This window comes from Cygnus olor, chromosome 1 (genome assembly GCF_009769625.2).
Source record: "Cygnus olor isolate bCygOlo1 chromosome 1, bCygOlo1.pri.v2, whole genome shotgun sequence".
Classification (NCBI taxonomy): domain Eukaryota; kingdom Metazoa; phylum Chordata; class Aves; order Anseriformes; family Anatidae; genus Cygnus; species Cygnus olor.
Genome location: NC_049169.1, coordinates 164610332 through 164629898, shown reverse-complemented (window position 1 = coordinate 164629898; position 19567 = coordinate 164610332). Strand labels below are relative to the sequence as shown.

The 19567-nt window shown below is 34.4% G+C and overlaps 1 protein-coding gene across 21 annotated transcripts in view; it reads right to left on the bottom strand.

The window, feature by feature from the left end:
- Window positions 1-19567, bottom strand: part of MYCBP2 (MYC binding protein 2) — a 196025-nt gene that overhangs the window by 26812 nt on the left and 149646 nt on the right. For all 21 annotated transcript variants that reach the window (XM_040539587.1, XM_040539595.1, XM_040539597.1 and 18 more), the window contains 9 exons: window positions 9175-10818; window positions 7991-8160; window positions 6912-7156; window positions 6102-6269; window positions 4343-4500; window positions 3707-3906; window positions 3170-3319; window positions 781-941; window positions 32-188 (listed from right to left, as the gene is read on the bottom strand). In XM_040539587.1, the coding sequence (XP_040395521.1) occupies window positions 32-188; window positions 781-941; window positions 3170-3319; window positions 3707-3906; window positions 4343-4500; window positions 6102-6269; window positions 6912-7156; window positions 7991-8160; window positions 9175-10818 (3053 nt within the window). The remainder of the gene's footprint in view (window positions 1-31; window positions 189-780; window positions 942-3169; window positions 3320-3706; window positions 3907-4342; window positions 4501-6101; window positions 6270-6911; window positions 7157-7990; window positions 8161-9174; window positions 10819-19567) is intronic.

Genomic DNA, 19567 nt, shown 5'->3' with positions numbered 1-19567 from the left:
CTCTGCTTTTGAAAGAGAGACTAATACTCACCTGATTCATGATTTCAAAACCTGACTGTATACTGATACTAAAACTCTCTTCACTATCTCCATCATCAGATTTAGACAAAATATTGTTGATATGATGGAAAACATTGCTCTGGTGCAGGAACTGGTGATCAGATTGTTTGAATTTGAGACTCCAACACCTAAAAACACATATAGCCGATTTTGATATTTTGAACACTGATTAAAAGACACAACCTACCAGCAAAGCTATTAATTACATTTTTGCTTCTTGAAATGTTTTGTATAAACCTTTAACTTTATTTTTGTCAGAATCGTAAGTGCTTCTATTTAACATTTTAACATGGAATAAACTTAAAATTTTAACAGGGAATATTTTCATTGTTATTCAATTTTTATCTTCAAGACCAATAAACAGGAAAAATTTCAAGCCTTTTAAGAAGACTACCGTGAGCAAATGATATTACACTACCATGCACATACACACATACTACCACATTCTTCAATAATAAATATTTTTTAAAATAGTGGATACAGTAGAGAATTTAAGAGCAAATAAATTTTTCTCTAAATAGCCTTTATACTAGTATTTATACATATAAACAAATACATCTTTTACATGTATCTTTTCTATCTGTAAAGAAATGCATGCTCACTTTCATAAAAGCATATAAATGTGTTTCAAACTTCCAATCTATACTGCAAAACCTTTTCATCTAGAAAGAATGTTAAAGATGCTTTCAGCCTTTTAATACTTTCTTACTTTGAGCTTACCTTAAGGCCATTTGCTGTAATGCACTACCACTGGGTAGAGACATCATAAGATCAGAGATTGTCTGGAGCAGTCGATGAAAAGTGTGGGGTAATGGGTGAGCTGCTTCACCAGCAATTACTATATCTGACAAAGGATGTTCACACACTCTTGTGTCTTTCTCCTAAGATTCAAAGCAATTTGTGTTTTGTTAACAGACTTTCACACAAAAAAGGTTAAATAAATATAAAAACATTTATGATATTTGAGAGTAACTGCATCAATGCCATAATAAATGTGAACTTCCAAGCAGTTCCTCTCAGAGAATTCTTAAAATAACAATGTATAAGTGAACACTGAACAAGGAATTTGGGAAATATATTAACACATGACTTTTCTCATGATTTAAAGATACGAAACATTAAATTGCAATGACTTTGGAGAAAAAAAAAACTAGAGAAATTAACACCTTCTAGCTGTTAATAACTTCTCTGAGCAGCAAAAAACAGCCACAGCAAACTCACTAATTAAGCTAAGGTTATCAGTTGCTTTATTTCATTAGACCTGTGGAAACAATGATTCTTATTTAAGGTGCATCAATATAAGAAAAGTTGTGCATTGGGAGCAAAATTCCACTGGGCAGTGGGTAAGAAAGCATTGGCACAGGATCAACAAAGATGGGGAAACAGCTAAGCGTGCTGTTGGGCAGGGTAGCAGAGAAAGAGAAGGGCCTCCTATTTCAAAAGGCAGGGGAGAAACTGACCCATGAAGGATACAAACTGTTTTCTCTGCCTTCTAAACAGCTTATTTTCTAAAAGAAAATTTAATCATGCTTGAATCACAGAGCCCAGCTGCATGACCCCAACCAACATACTAACACCCAGAGCCAGATTCAAAATTATTATTTAACCCATTCAATTGTCTTATGTACATTTGTATGAGTGCCTAGAAATATTACAACCCTACCTGAAAGGAATTTTAGATACCTACTTACCTAGACAAGAGTCAAACTAGGTATTTCTATGTATTTTCCTGGAGGGTGTAATGTAAAGTGTACTCAGTGCATAAAGCAGCAAGCATGAGATTGAACTCTATGCTAAATATGACCAATTATTCAGAAAAAGCTCAAAACCTACGTAAACCAGAGAGCCTATCTACACAGTTAACATCCTCCTCCCTCCTGTCTCCTCTGTAGCCTATTAATTCTTGCAATTTGTTTTGCTTTACTAAGGACATTGCCCCTAAACCTACATCTTATATGTTAAGCCATTTATGATTCCAGATTTCTGCCTCACATTTTTACTACATTCAACACTGGGACTTCTCACCCTCTCCCAGTACATTAAAAGAATACGTAAAAATATTTCACATATGGAAATAAACTACAGTTCTGGAAAAGCACCAAATTGCCTTACATTTATTATCTTGTGTGCATACATTTAAGTATGTATTTTTATCACATGATCACAGTACCAAAGGAAGGTTATGATTTGAATATACATCACCTGTAGTATATTTAGAATTTGCTGTAAACTGCTATCAGTTCCTGTAGGCCATAAATTTATTCATCCTAGCCAAGTGACCAAGAGGAATTTTGCAAGTCCCCTCATTGTATCAAAAGATGGGCAGCAACATTCCCACCAAGAGCAGAAGTGGCATATTTTATCATTCCTTTCTTAGCTGCTTTATATTTCAGTCAGTAATTATCCAAACTACAGCTAAGAGTATTTCTTTATTCTTTTTTTATAGTAAAGGATCTTATTTTGGAGGCTAGCATAAAGACTGTTTGGAATACATTACCCTCACTCTAGCACTGCTTTCAATGCTTTCTTGAACTATTCAGGATGAATATGATACATTTTCAATCTGAGATGAATCTAGAAGAATTTGTATGAACTAACTCTTTGAAATAGTGGTATGCTAGATAGTATTATTTTACATACTAGATTTTCAGAACTAACTATAGATTTTACTTAAAACACTGAAAGACACAGCAGACAGCTCCTCTGAAAAATAATTTTCCTTTTCTCTTCTTTCTGAGGGTCCAAGTGGAGAATAGAATCCAAACAGTATTTTTTTTCCTTTTTTTTTGCCACTAGATTAGCAATGTGCTTGTGTGTTTGTGTGTTTTAATTTCCTCTCCTGAGAATACTCATAAAACTGATCTATTAAAAGACCAGAATTCATAACCACAAAAAATCTGCTAATTTTAGAGGAAAAATTAATTTATCTACGACCATCCAGGAGTTCAAGTACAATTTAAGACTAAAAATTTTCATTCCATAACTAAGGCTCTTCTTCACCAAGTGAGGATTAAGGCTCCTTTTTACATATACTGAAAATATTCCTAAATTAATTGCAAAAATCAACAGAGATACTTTATTTATGAAAGGTATATTGAACCTCACATACTTGTTCTGCATTTTCCTTATTTGATTTATTTTCTTCATCCTCCTCCTCTTCAGGTTCTACAGGTGAAGGTGTCAGGGAAGCCACAAAATGCCATAAAATATCATGAAGAGAAGTTGTTTGAATGACATTACAAAGAAGCCAGTTAAAAGCCTAAAATAAAATGCACACAGGAAGTTACCAATTGATTAAGCAAACCTGGAGTAAAAAAAATTTATGTAAGCAGATAGATACACTGATGTTTTTGAACAGTTAAATAATAATGCACTGGTCTTCAAGTTAGACACTGCTCTATAGCTCAAGCAGTTTATTAAAATGACATGCATTTCTAGATAAGAAATATACTACTGAAGAAGGTTTTCAGGTACCATTTTTGTATTCCGAACTTTTAGAGTTGATAATACAAGTGAATATTTAAAACATGTTTTTAAAATAGGAATTATTTCCTGTTTTAAATCTATAATAAAAAAAATATAAAACTAACAGACAATTCACAAATGCTTTATTTTAATCATAGAAGATCCACCAGTATATTAATACCTCCATAGCAAATACTCGGCAAGCAGATTTCCGTAAGGCTTGTTTCATTGCTATTTCAAGTCCTTCCAGATCATGATGCTGGATTACAAATGCCAATACTGGCCACTGGAAATTTCTCTCTCCTTTGGAAAGAGAGCTGTGGGCGGAGATTAACCGAGAAAGTTCAGGAGATGGATGTCTCAGGAGAGAGGACCCCACTTCTATTCAAAAGCATAAAAACATACATAAATTAGATTGCTTGTACATTTTAATTTTACAGCCACAGTAAAAATAAAAAGCAGCAGACCAATTTCAGAACTTATATACTTTTTTATTTTTTTCTAAAAAATGCATTTAAGAAAGCAACATGTAAAAATGATGCTTCAACTCAGAAAGTAAGCAGACACTAAACCCAAGAAAATGCCACTTTAGCTTTTAAATCAAGCACAGAATATGCACCACCAATTTCAAAACTGTAGTAATTCCTGAGCTCTTCTGAAGCTAATCCTGGGCAGATTAATAAACAGCTAGTATTTATGAATAAACAGAAATAAAAGTTATTACATCTATATACATAAATTTATTTTTGCTTACAGTTTCCAAGAAGAAATACAAATCCAATGCCTGATCTTTGAAATTTTTTTTCTCTGCTCTTACCTGCATCTCCACTGTTGACTCGTCTCCTAGGGATTGCCTTTACACGTGCTGGCAAAATTGAGTGCTGTTTGTCATATTCTGATGCAACAACTGAGTATGACCTTTGAAAGACTGTACGCTTTGCAAGGTCTGTATCTGTTATTGGGCTGGTTTCCAAACTACAAAGAAATCAGTGAAGTTATAGAACCATTAGTAAATATATACAGTATACTTAAATTATGCATAAATATTAAAGGAACATGCATTTCATAATGACTGCTGCTGCATGTTTTATGTACCCAAAAACTGTTTAAACACCAAAAAAGAAGAAACGTATTAGAATTACACATGGTGAAAAAACATGCAAGAGTTTTTTAAAAAATATAATGATGTACATGGTAAGTTCTAAGAATTTAGGTATTTTTCAGAGAGAATGCAAACATTCAGACCATGCCTGAATTAAAGTTTCAGACAAAATTGCCCTGATAAATGTGTGTGAAAACATCTATGAAGTGAATTTTTAATATGCAAGCCAACTGAAATTAGGACTTTATGTGAAGGAAGTTTCCAACATCACTGGCCTTAAAGACAATTTTCAATTGCTATGGCTATGCCTCTGACGTGTTTTACTCCTTACCTTCAGGGGACTTCTTACAGTCTGCAGAAGAACTCCCAGATTATGCTGTCCCTATAGGCCTCAGGAGACCATGGAGTCCACAGTTTTAATAAAGGAATATACCAATACGATGCACTCTTAAGGAGTTTTGTTAGAAAATTTCTATTTCTGAAAAGACTACATTGTAGATTGTAGTATTCCAACAAACTGTTTTTTCAGTCAGTATAAAATAACATATTGAAATAAAAACAGATTAAAAGCAAGTTTTCCCTTCACCACACCCTCATAATATGTGGAATCACCAACATATGAAAACTTCAAGCATCTGTGTTGGTTCAGTACTATTATTAAGTAAGAGGCTTTTTTCCCTGGGCAAAACAAAACAAAAAAATCTTTAGTTGCTTTAATTAGATTATAGTAAACTTAATGAGATAAGGAAATGGTTTAACCTGGCAGAAATCACCTATTGCTCTTGGTCCCATGTAGCATTAACCTGCCATTTCTTCCATGACATTTTAACTTCCCACAGGAAGAAGCAGCAACTTCTGCACTGAAAATGTACAGTAATGAAATTCCCTTCGGTTCAAACTTCCCTTCAGAATGAGATCTTGAAAGGAAGAGCTACTTCTTTTCAAAAAGGTAGTATATCCACACCACAAGCAGTTGTGTTACAGAATGGAACACAGGAAAAAAAGTACTAAATTTCAGGCAGTTGGCACCAGCTATTTTTCTTGGACCATTGCTATGGATAAGTTTCCCTGAGGTACACTAAGAGTTCTTCATCAGTTTCTGAACATATGGGTTTTTGCCTGTTTGTTTTATATATATATATATATATATATATATATATATATATATTGACTGTGCAATCAAGATGTTTCTAGAGAGAAGCAACTAGTCTGCATTACCCCTGAAGTTTCAAATATGACTTTCAAATTTGCATTGCTAGTGGTTGAAAATACATACAATATGCTGAAGATATTTTTATAACAGTTTCATGTGACTTTTTTTTTTGCTGTCATTTCAAGAGAGGGACTGGAGCTGACCTGATACTTTAGCTACTCAACTACAGCAAAGTTTTCCATTATTTTTATTTTTTTAGATTTTGGGGTTATGCCAATGCTTTAACATTTGTATGTAGTACTTAGAATTACAAGGAAGTACCTTGGGGGCATAGATTTCATGTTACTCTCTGGCTCTTCAAAGACATTAGGGCTTGCATCGGGAGTAACTGAGATGTATGGTGCAGGTACTGAAGTTGAGCGCAGGTACCTCATCTCATCCTGGAAGAGGTTGTCATCCTGGTACCCAACAAAGTTTTCATGATGATGCCTAAATCAAATTAGATTTTATACATTAGGATTAAAAGTTACTGAAATACACATACAACATACTCCTTTGCAAATACATTCAGACAGCTCTCACCATTTACCTAAGGTATTTAAGCTAGTTGGAATTTCTATGTTCACGCAAAATACACTGGCATTTCCAACTAGTGAACTAAACAGTAACCAATACAGGGTGGGGATCACCATGTGCTATCTTTTCATCATATATTTTATGGCCAAATGTACATTCGTCATAAATGTGAGACGCTACAGTGAGATCTACTCAGAAACACAGGGCAAGCCCAGGTTTTCTGGCTTCCTTCTTACTATTTTGAATTCTGAAGAGCATATCTGCTAGAATAACACAAAAAGTTAAACACTTCACAGAATTCTAAATTCTTCGTACATAAACTAATGCCGCTAAAAATATTTAGCATCCTACGGCTACTTAGGGTATGTTTAATCCTTGGAGCAAATACAATCTAAAAAACTGAACAATATCATGGAAATAGAAGAACAAAGATCATGATGAATTTGGAAAATAGGTATTTTTATGTAAGTTTTAGTTTAGTTTCTATCCATATTTTTATTTAAACACTAAATACATGAGTATTATAATCAATATTCATATACTTCCTTTAATTACCTTGCTAAAGTCTGTAGATAGAGACATGGCATTTTAATGGGAAAGTCTTCAGAAATTCCTTCTTTGACACTGGGAAGTTGAGACTGGAATGCTTTTGCAGGGTGATAGCAGAGGATACTGGGTTCAGCAGCACTGCTCAGTGACAGCAAATACAGTGCATTAGCTTTAATCACTTGATGAGCTTCCATAGTTGGCAAGGCACGAGGAGTCTTAACTTGCATTGGTTTTCTCCTAGATTGTTTAATCTATAGAAATTGATTAAAAAAAAGTTACATTTAAATTATTCTTCATCACAAGAAGAACTGACAATTGTCGCATAGGAAAGTTGCTTTTAGAAACTTTTAATAACAACTGAAAGTTTTCATGTTTGGCTCAGGATGAATTGTGTGTGCAAAAAGTTTCAATATATCTGGTTTCATTCATTCAAGTTAAATCAACATTGTTCTGCTTATCTTAAAAAAACTCCACATATTTGTGTATTTTAAGCAATAATTTGAAATTGGTCATGGCAAGACCAGTATTAGAGAAACACCTTTCATTCTATTACCATTAAAAATTGCTCTAGTTCACCCAAGTTTGGTTATGTCAGCACATAAAGACCTGGTTATGATCTCATATAACAAGACTTCTCACTTTGAACAAAATTGTTACTTCCTCAATCAGTTTGTCAACGAAGAGTGTCAAAAGCCTTGCTAAAGTCAAGATAATCAGTATCTACTGCTTTCCCCTTCTCTGCCAAGCCAGTCATCTCGTTGTAGAAGACTATTAGGTTGGTCAGATATGATCTTCCGTTCATAAATTCAAACTCACAGTCCCTAATCATCTTCTTGTCCTTCATATGGTTGGAAATCATTTCCAGGATCACTTTCTCCATCACCTTCCCAGGATTTGAGGTGAGGCTGACTGGCCTCTAGTTTGCTAGAGTTTCTATCTTATTGCCTATCAATGACATTAGCAGGTATTTCAAAACCTTCCAAAATTCTGAAATTCCAAATTTTTCAAACCCTATTTTCAAGTTGTGAATGCGTTACTATTAAGCAGATAGAGAGCTAAACATAAGAGAAACAGATAAAAAATACCTTCTCTCTTGCTGCTGCTTGCTTTTCACGGAGATATTTTTCTCTGCATCGATCACAAACCAAATACCAAGTGCTTCCTCCAATACCACCATCACCACAGTTACCAGCCCATCCTCCACAGAAGTGTCCAATGCTATTATAACCTTGGCCACCTGCATAACGGCCACAACCTATGCAAGGTAAATAAATAAGTTATTTCAAAATAAGGATTTTTTTTTTCCAGTCCCCAAAACAGGGATGAAAGGGGTGGGGAGGAAGATACTTGTCTTTTCCTGGCCTATTTTTCTCCTTTTCTACATCTCTCAACTCATTAAAGGAAAGAAACTAACAAAAAACAAGGTCCATGCCCATGCAGCATCTGAAGAATGCAAGCACACTGTAGTTTTCAAGTGTTTATTATGAACTTGTCCAACACATCGACAGTGTTCTCTTCAGAAATGAATAACATGCTAATAAAGCTTAAACGGGAATAAAGTGCATTCCTTTGCTGATTACTGTTTCTCAGAAAATTTCAGAGCATTGATAATTGCTGAATATCGAGGTTCTTTAACAAGCTTTAACTTCCAATACACCAGAGGTAATGCCTAGCTAATAACGATTTCCCTAATTTTCCTAAGATTAAACAATCTCATTAAGAGATTCAGGCATATGTGTAGAGGGACAAAACAGAAGACTCAGGCTGTATTTTATAAATTGCCTTCTGATTAAAGTTTACAACTCTAGACACTGACTCGATTTTTATTTTCTAAAGAAACATTTTAAACCAAAAGATGGGAGTCAATGATACCAAGAGATGACACAGCAGATTAGTAGTATAATAGAAAACTTCTAGAAGACACTTTAATTAACAAATTTTGATACTTTTACGTCCAATTTTTTCAGCACAGTTTGAAGTCCTAAAGTGTAATAAACTGCACTTTTCTGGAGAGGAACTGTAAAGCCAGCTTGTTGTTTTGGTCTTGTTTCAAAAAATTTCTTCGTGTTTCAGAGCTCAAATCTGTATGTACTTGAAATTACTTACACAAGTGTTCAGGGCATTGAGCTTGAATTTAGCATATATGGTAAGCTGTGTAAAACATTAGACAAGGCAGCCTGACTTATTTTCATAACAGCAATTAATACAAAAATGTATGTGTATAATATATTTTGCAGACAGATACAGGAAGAAAAATATCTCATCTTACCTGGATGAGCTTGTCTCATGTGGTAAGTCACTGGATAAGGATGGGATTCTCCACACAGCTCACAGATGGTGTCTTTTTCAGGTCCTCCTACTGCAAGCTGGGCCATCTCACCAAAAAGGTTTCCCCTTGGCCTAGTCTCAACCTTTTCCTTTTTCTTTTTCTCTTTTTTGGTCTTCTTGTTATCTTTGTCACTTTCCTTCTTCTTTAACACTGCACAAGAACCGGGACTTGGAAAAATCATATTTTGGGATGCTGCTTTAATAGTTGCTAAAGAAATATCTTCCCAGAAAGCTACCAAGTGCTGCAGTGTTAATGGAAGAGGAGACTTGGATTTCATCGTGTGGTGACTGGATGTTTCAAAAGAGGTAGTTTCAGTTTTTCCATCCTCACACTTTTCATGCAAAGGTGGTTCTTTCAGCATTGAGAGGACTTTATTTTTGTTGATGCTACCCATTTTAGATATATCTGGTCCATGCGGTGCAATGTTAAACATATTAAGAGCAGATGATATTTCCAGTGAATGTCTGTTTTTTAACTTGGTTTCTTTTTCCTCTGCAGGTTGTTGATTAAGACTGCTTCGGATTGGTGCATGCTCTTTGGACAGTTCTGGATTAAACTTCAAAAAAGATGAACAAGCCATAGCATCATGAACTATTCCTTCATGCCAAAGAAAAGCAGCGAATACAGCTCTAGCACATTCTGCGACAGAAGGTGACATTGCTTGCTTGGCTGGCTCTACAGGTTTGGATCCATCTCCTTTAAAAAGAAAACTGGATTTCTCCTTTTTGGGTCTTGTGTGCCTACCAGCACATTTACGGCTCACTTTTGGAGATGCTCTCATGTCTTGCTCATCTTTCAGGGGTGCTTTTCCTATGCTGAAATGAACTTTATTAGAACCATCATCCAGACTTCTGAATTCTGTGTTGTCTTCACAGGTGCTATCTGTAATGCTGTTAGTCTTTAAAGTACTTGACGTACACACTTCAACAACCTCACTGTGAAGATTTTCTTGTACAACATGAGGGGAGGGAGCTCTGTTTTCAGTTTCTGTAACAGGTTTTCCATCTTTTGTAATAATTTTTGGTTTGGGTGAAGTGGACCTCCCCCTTAAGGGTTCTGTTAGCGGTACTTTCTTTTTGCGAAGGGTGTCTGGATCTAATGTGTAAGAATCTGATTTGGATCGTTCTCGAGGAGGATCAAGCTTTGTTTTTACTGGAGATGGAGCTTTCTGAGGTAGAGTTTTATCATGGGGTGAGGAGGACCGTGGAGAACTAGCACCAGACCTAACTGCTGTAAGCGTCTTCGTCTTTGGAGAAGATGACCGAGTTCCTGGCCCTGGAGATTCAGCTCTCAGACCAGTAGTACTTCTTCCATCAGTTTTTAGTGTTTGCAAAGTGTTATGATTCGGAGACAAAGATCTGCTGTGAGAATCTGATCGCAATTTTGCAGCATCTGATTTCAGCATAAGAGATTCACTGGCAGATAACCCTTCTGTATTCCTAGGTTTCTTCTGGTCAGCAGCAGCTCTATTCATTCGCACATCAAGCTTGGGTGACCTGCTGTCAGCTCTGTGTTTTGATGACATGTCTGATTTTCCTGCTGGAGAAATCGGTCTTGCGGCTCCTGTGAAATTCACTCGGTCACCTGTTTAGTATATTTTATAGTTATTACATTTTGACAGCGATACTTCTAATAATACGAAACAAGGATTAAAGACCTGAATGCAAGATAAAATTGAAACACATGCTTCTGTTCACATCATAATGCAAATAAGTCTAAAGAGAACTTTTTTCACTAGAATAATACTGATATTTTTCTTCTCCCAAAGAAACATTCAAATATACATCTCCAAACATTGGTTAGAAAATCTTTACAGAAAACACTACTAGGGAGGTATCAAAAGGCATGGTTCACTATTTCCACAAAACTCGAATAAAGGAAGCACAATTTACTTCCTTCGCTAGAATGCCAGGAATTAACTAAGTTTACTCCAGTTGTAACAGAAATTAAAGGTTATTTCTCTACTGTCAGACTGATTGAAACAAGAGACTGGCATAAAGATCACATGTATGACCAGATATATTTATATCTCTAATGCTCAAAAGTTAGAAAGTACAGGAAGAAAATACAATTATAAGGCAAATTGGGTAAAAGGTTTGCAAACTTGCTTAAAACGGTTCACACTGATAATCTGAAGTATCCACATTTTTAAGAACACATGCTATCAATGTTCTTCTACCAGAACAATAATCTACTCTTAACAAACTTTTTCTTTTACTACTAAGCTAAACCATCAACCATCACGTCCTCATAGTCTGATGCAGTAACTTATTGTTCTTATGGACGCTGACTTTGTACATATATTAATTCGCAGAATAAAATAAATAAATAAATGCCAAACTAGTATATGGAAGTAAGTAGCTTGTTAAAGCAATCTACTTATAATAATTCTATGAAGATACTCAGTCTCTCTTGCAGAACTGTATTTTGAAAATTAAGACAATGTTTAAATTACTGGTAAGCAATGCAGCAATCATGAATGCATAATTATATATAACTCTCTCCACAAGGCATTACACTGCGAAGTTTAGTCCTTCCAATTTGAATGTATTTTCATTAGTTAAAATGAATTAGTTTCTCTTGTAAAGCTTGTAAAAGGAGGCCACAGTACTGTGGATTTTTTTTTAATTTTATTTTTTAACTTTTTCTAGACACTAAAATGCTATTTTCAATGGTCCAGGCACATTTTGGGGGAAACAATTACCTGTGAAAAAAACATTTTAATTAATCAGAGAATGTCTGCAAATTTGGACTGTATTTTCTAGTGTGAACAGAGATGATTCACACTCATCTTTATTCAGTATCTTCAATGTTTACCTCTTTCTGCAGTATGGGATTCTAAATTCTTCTAGTTCCCAAGCATGACGCCTTATTCCTATGCTAGAATATATGCAAGAAGTACTGAAAGATCTGATTTTTTTTTCCTACTGATACCATTAAAATCTCACAATAAATAAATAAATAAATAAATAAATAAATATTTTGGAACAAAGACTACAAATCCAGATATCTCCTCAGGTAGCAAAATAATTCTTATTATTCTGATCTTTCCGTATTTAATTAGCTTATAGCAAAACAAACAGCAACAGAAAAAAGTGAAGAATACCGATATTAGAATATTTAACAAACTTTAAGGTAAGGGTACTCTCCTTGCTTTCTAGCACATGGGACAAAGTAGGAGTTTGTACTTCTCCATGCAGAAAAAAAATATTTTCTCTGTATTCATGAATAATATGCTAAATGTAAAGAGTAGAATACAATGAGAACATTTTATGTATCTTCATCATCAGTTTTGAGAATCCAATCTGTCTTTAGTCTTTTTTCTTATGCATTTTTCTTTTGTTTGTTTTGAGCAGGGGGGAGGAGGAAAGGAAGAAATAGCATGGTACATCATGTTTTATAAAATGATTGTTCTTGCTAAAAGAAAAAAATAAAAATGCTTATTCAATAGCAGTCCAAACATTTTGCTTATGACAGCTCAGTTATAAATTGAAGAACTATTTTTAAGATGTCTACTTCGTGATATATGAAATCAGAAATGAAAATAATTACTTCATACATGCCTCTCCCAGAAATAAACAAACAAAAACACGAATTTAAGGCTTGCCAGCTAAGAAAAAACTGTAGATATGATCATTTAAAGATATTTTACAGAATTCCTCCTAAAGTAAAAAAACAGTTAACAGAAGACACTAGTCTTCTTAGAGGACATGAAACACAGTAAACCATTCAGCAATGTATCACTTTCAAAGTATATGCATTACCAGTGAAAAACAAGCAGGAAAACATTCTAGAACAATACTGAAAGGCATGACCCAGCAATAGCTTTTAGCAATAAAAATATTAAAAAAACCACCTAAAGGTTTAGATTTGTACTTATACATGTAAATACACCTAATTAGCATTCTAAACTGTCAGCACTAAAAAAATCCCCCAAATGAAAAACTGCATAATTATGTATCAAACTGATTTATCTATAAACAAAGAAAAAAAAAACATGATTTACCCCCTTCTTCTTCCATATTTTGTTTGCCTATTGTTTGAAAATAGATTATTTTTAGACTAGATTAACAGTCACCTTTCTGTTCACGAAACAGTAAGAGATAGCTAAATCACATAGCATGAAATCACTGCCACTCAGCAAAGCAACACCAAATGATTATAAGCGACCTCCCAACAAATACCAAACTTGAACGTTTCCTTTCCAAACAGAATTTCATTAAATGAATGACATGAAAATGAATGGAAGGAGGAAAAAAAAACCACTTTGAATGTAAAATCTGAATAACCTTGCTATGTTTGCATGCATACCCACCCTTCAGTTTGTGAGAGAGAGATGAAATAGCAGAGGCAGGCCCAGCTACATCACTAGATTTGTAAATACGCTCACGAGAAGCAAGGCAGCAGGATGAAGCTTCTACAGTGGAAAACAGTTGCACAGAAGCAGGACAGATTCAATGGAAAAAATAGCAGAGAAAAACACGCATTTCAAATGATATGCATCTCCTCTGTTAGATATTCTTGAATTCATTGAGACTCCTGCATTAGTTTTAAATGAGAAACAGTTACTTCAAAATGCTTTTCCTGATGTGAATTTAAAACAATAATTACAACAAAAATCTTTTGTGAATTACATATTAACTTCTAGGATCTAAAATGCAATATTTAAGGAGTAGCCAATCAGATTTATGGTTTATTATAAAACTAACAGTATCCAATTTTGAACTGAACTCTGTTTTCAAATGTGAACTTTTAATCTGTAAATTCGGAGATTAACTATTGAAAACTATATTATCTTTTTAGGTGACCATTTCTCACATTCTTTCGGTAAAAATAGAGAATATCTGGATGTTTGTGTTGGAAAGTCACTTATCATTGGAAAGAATGATGAAAAATATATGAAACCCACCAACGCTTTTTCTTTTTCAAATCTGAATGAACATTTGTAATGTTACGTTTTGAAAAACACATGTAATGTGAACTTCAGTCTCAATACTATCTAGAGACATAATTAGCAGTAGAAGAGTTCCTATCAAACAGTATAGACATGAAAACAAGTCTGTACCAGCCCTTAAAAACAATTTTGCCTTTAGGAAAAAAAAAAAAAAAAAGTTAAAATCTGGTATAATCCACAACAGAGTAAGATAACAGCAGGGGCTTGTAATTTCAAGTCTATGATTCTATCATTTTACTTTCATATAAACATGTATGTATTTAATTCTAATTTTATTTCTTATTCCTTTCTTTAGAAAAAATAGGTTAAATTCTTATTGCATTAATAATTGTAAAGAGATTTTGTATATTAGCAGATACTCAGTTTCAGAAATACATTTTTGTACAAATAGAAGAAAAGTGCCTTGAAAATAAGTGATTTCAATTCCTGCACTGCTGAAGACTTTTTTGTTGTTGTTGTTCTGGTACTACATTTACTAACTTGTACATTAATACATTAAAAATCCTACCTTAAGCAACAAGCAATACTTCTATAGACTCTACAATGAGGTGTTCACACATGCTTGATGTAAAAATTTCATTCTTTAAAATAATAAAATAATCTAAATTTTCTCATTCCAGTGTTAGCATAAATTTAAGAATAGTATTGCCTACTTGGATGCCTACAAAAACTTCGCTAAGACCATATACTAACTGTATAGCTTCTGAGAAGCAGGACGTCACTCCACCAATTTTTGAAGTTAAAATGCAGAAAAACACATTAGGAGCACAAAGTAGCATTACAAGAACAATTCCGTAAACACAAGCCTAAAAATGTCAATTTGATATATAAGGTTACCACTACAGGAATAATTAAATGAAAATCTTTATTAAATCTAATTTAATGTATGCACATTTTCATTTTATTCTTTCAGTCTACGTCTGAGAATGCTTACATTTTACAATGGTGTAATCTAGTTTATCTTGAACACTGTATTGCTTCCCAGTTATTTCAAGGAGACTGTGGCTCAAAGAGAATGAGTTTCCCCACACAGTCTCCTTGCTGCCTTGGGAAACAATCTATGCTTATCCAGGACAGCTGATCAGCCACAGGGACATGATTCTTGCTTCTTGAGTCACCCTCAAGGACTACAAAGCCTTCAAAAACCAGTAGATAAGCTCTGCCAAGTCACAATTGATTGTGACAGTACATCTTTAGTCACATTTTTTCCCTCTACATGGAAATAGCTCTAGCTTGAAAAGCTACATAACATGGAGACGTAAGAGGCAGCTCAATTCCTGTGCCAGGATGTAGTCTTCTACAAGCAGCGCCTGCTTCCTCTGAGGAAAAGCTGATAAGCCAAACCAGAAGGCATGACATACTGCCAACTGGTCCATGTTAGTCTTTTTTTAAACTCTGAAAGAGAGTAAAATGTCTCTGGATTGTGGAGATAAGTTAAAGTTTCTTCTGAAATGCCACTCCTTTTCTGCCTTTCTGCATGATGATGGTGAAGGAATGCACTGACCTGCTTTTGCCCTTTTGCCTAAGCAACGTATGCCTATTTTTTTTTTCCACATCTCGAAAAATGCCAAATGCTGTACTGATAAAGATTCTTTTTGCTCGTAAGTACAAGAATATACATAAGTCAAACATTTGAATATTAAATATTAAAAAGGGAAAGTAGTATTAGATAGCATTAGTAGGGGAATGAATGAGTAAACTAAAGCAAAAGCTGAAATGCAGTATCATTATAAAAATATAAGTGCACTGCAAACATAATATTTGTGTTTATTACCCCAAGGCAGGGTTTGGATCACCAACGCCTGAGTCACTTAAGTATATTAATTGAAAGAAGTATGCCTGTGCTAGAGCAATATATGACATTAATCTGTAATTTTGTAATAATGAATCTATGATTTTATAAATTTTGAAGGCAATAAGCCAGATTTATTTCTAAAATAAAGCTCGACACAGTTTATACTTCTCCTCCAAACTGCCTTACCAGTCCCACAGGGATGGTTTTGGATTTGAACTGTTTGGCACAGAAAAAAAATATGTATGCTTTGTACATAGCTTAGAAGACCCAATCTTTAAAACCTAAGGTGTGAAACAGTTTAACTTAGTTCAGGAATGAAGCTTTCGCAATAAGAACCATCAGGGGAAAAAAAAAAAAGTCAAACCAATACTCTTAGGCTTCTTATCATGACATTTACGTCATTTCAGTGTGACATAGAAGAGATCGGTGTGATTCACAGGACACTATGAATATACAGCAGCTCAGCACTGCACCTTCTGCCTGGATTGAGATGAGTCAGGAAACAACAGCTGTGCTGTGCAAACTGCTCAGAGTGACTTGCCAGGGCTACAGCGGAAGAGTTAGAATGTGATAGATGAAGCTAACGAGGGAGTCTAAAGCCTCTTCAGTCTACAGATCTGTTCCTCACTTGCCACAGCAACTCAGATGCGAAGAAAAATGGCAGAAAGGTCTAGCTTCTGTGACTGCAAGCCTCCTCCCAAAACTCAGAGTTCAACAGCCAATTATGAAATTTTAATTACTGGCGTTGAATGATGTAGCAAGATCCCATCTCCCTGATGGGTTGCGTCAAAGGAGTTTTATGATGCAGCACACACTGCTGAAAGTTGAGAAACAAGATCTTGCTTGACTGTCTAGGTTTCTGCACTTCACCTACACTCAGAATCCAAGCAGAAATTTGAGCCTTCTGTGTTCTTCACGTAATGCAGAGACAAATTAATCAAGCAACCAGTGATAATAATCTTGCAGCTGTGGGAAGCTGCTATCCTGACCAAATCTGTTATTGATGATCTTACAGATTTCTCAGAAGTAAGCATATTCAGGCTGGAGTAATTACAAAATGTTTCATTGAAATAATCAATGAAGAAACATATATAGATTTGTGCTCTTCCTGGAAAAAAATCCTGGCTAAGTTTCCAAATCAATACAGCTGTTTCTAAACTCCATGTACGAGTATGCCATCTCTTCTGCCTTTTTTGTACTTAGCTGCATAAAAAAGATCTACAAGAAATTAAAATACATGATGACAGCCTCTTAACTTTGACACCACAAAAAAGAAAGCAGTATCTCAGCTTTTTTCTCCCTTGTATGAGCATCTGTGAAAATTAGCACAGGAATTATCAGCACAGAACAATCAGCCCTTCATAGAGTCCTAGCACATAACACAAAACTGAGTAACACAATTTCCACTTATTTTTTATATTAACCCTTCCACATTAAATTCCAATGTTTCTTTGAAAACAAAAAGCACAGGACTTTTGTTAGTTTATCTATCTCTGATTTGATAAGAATAGCAGATACACTTCATGGTTTTTTTCAAGCATAATAACTGAGGAAGTGGTTGTCCAAAACACTAATTTTTCTGCAAAAATAACCAGACACTGTATCTGAAAATAATAAGTTGTGAAAAGCCCTTACCCCCTTCCTTAAATCAGTTTGGAAAACCAAACCAAATGCCAAGAACAGAAATCGTTCCTCAGAAAGAACAACTATCTAAAAATTTCTCTAAAGAAAAACTACAATCTGTCTCTGGCACGGAGTATGTATTACAATCAGACCAAAAATTTTCTCCATATTCTAAAAAACTAGATAAGGAAATAAATCTAGAGGATGTTCAGCATGATCTTAACATTCCTCAGAATCATGATTCAAAATAAAACTCCTCAATAAGACAAGTAACTCAAGAAGAACAGAAAGTATAAGTGGTAGCCTAAGCTATTTACTCAGACTAAAATCAAAAAACATACGTTTCTTTGTTTCCACGTCTGCAGCCATGGAAATCTAGGGCAGGGAACATCTAGTTTCAACTGTTAAACTATTATTGGTCCCTTTAATATAGCTGTTATTGACTACAAACATTTGTTTTAATTTTTAGATCTAAATTTATTGCGTGAAGTGCTTAAGGACAAAGCACATAATTTGAAACTGTAACTAAGCATGTCTAGGGCAAAAATCAATTGACCTTGGGATATGTTTTTTAATGGATTTAAATTCTAATTACATGTTTAGTAACAGGAAGCTATCAAGTGCTTTAGAAATAATGAATGAAAATGGCACATGTTATAAAGGTTTCTGTTACGGCTCTAATACACCTGTAAAGTTGAACACATTAAAAATACAAAGCAAAATGAGATCTAAACAGAACTTTTCTGTCTAAATATTTTCATTGCATATGTGTCTCGCTATTCTAATAATCGTACAGTACTAATTAATCCATTATTTTCTAATATGTACAGTTTCTAGAAATATGGTAATATCAGAATAATTGTTTAAACCAAAATATTTGATCTAGATAGCCTTTCTTAAGTTTCAAAGATCCCTGATAATTTCCTTGACTATTAAATGAACACGAATATAGTCTTAAATGCTTCACAGACAATATTCTAAATAAAACGTTTGGATGAACTGGTAAAGCGAGGATTAACACATTTTCAAAAGAATAAAAAAGTTCTAACTGTTTTCCCCTCATATATTTCTTGATTTTTGATCCTGGAAGCAAAAATGTTATTATTTATCTCCTTCGGGTATAATTAACATTATTTACAAGAAATCTTAAATTACATGACAAACTATTAGGAAGAAGGTCCTAGTATCAAATCACAGTTATTGCAATGGTACAGCAGGTCAGGTTGAGTTCTGGTTCAGTTTATACTGCTGGAAGGTCAAATAACCAAATCAGCTGAAAATCTATACTAAGCTGAGATAACAAATCAGACAAAAACTTTACTTTTTTGTGTGTGTGTGTGTGTGGGGGGGTATTATTTTATTTATTAGACCAACACTCCCCCTGCCAAAAAAATAAAAAATAAACGGCTTAATTCTGAATCATGGATCCTTATTAAAACACAAACCCTGGATTGTAACTTAATGAATATCTTTTACCCAACCACATCTGTTGGAAAGACAAACCCATTAAGCAAATTTTTTGGGGCAGCCAATAAAACAATATCATTTTTTCTTCTCATACAAGTCTAAATAATAAAAGACAAATAATCTGAAGTTTAAAATAAGGCAATTAGGGTTATTTGTGATGAAACACTGAATAAGAAGCTCTGACAAGAGAAGGAAAATTTAAGTTAAGGGAAAGAACATACAATTGTCAAATTCCCAACAATGGTGTGTTGATGCCATTGGCAATCAGGTTTTATCTAGACAGCTTTTGGAACATTCTCTTTTCATGACATTGGTTTAAGCCTAGTAGAAGTATACACAGTCACTGTCAGACTATTTCTGATAGTCATTATAAAAGTGAGCTAGAGATTTTAATCTCGTTCTCTCCCACAGCACTTGTGTAAGCTGAGCTGGAGAGACTCAGGACTTTATAGACAGGCTGAACTGTCAGCAAGAAAGAACCATTTTACTTCTGC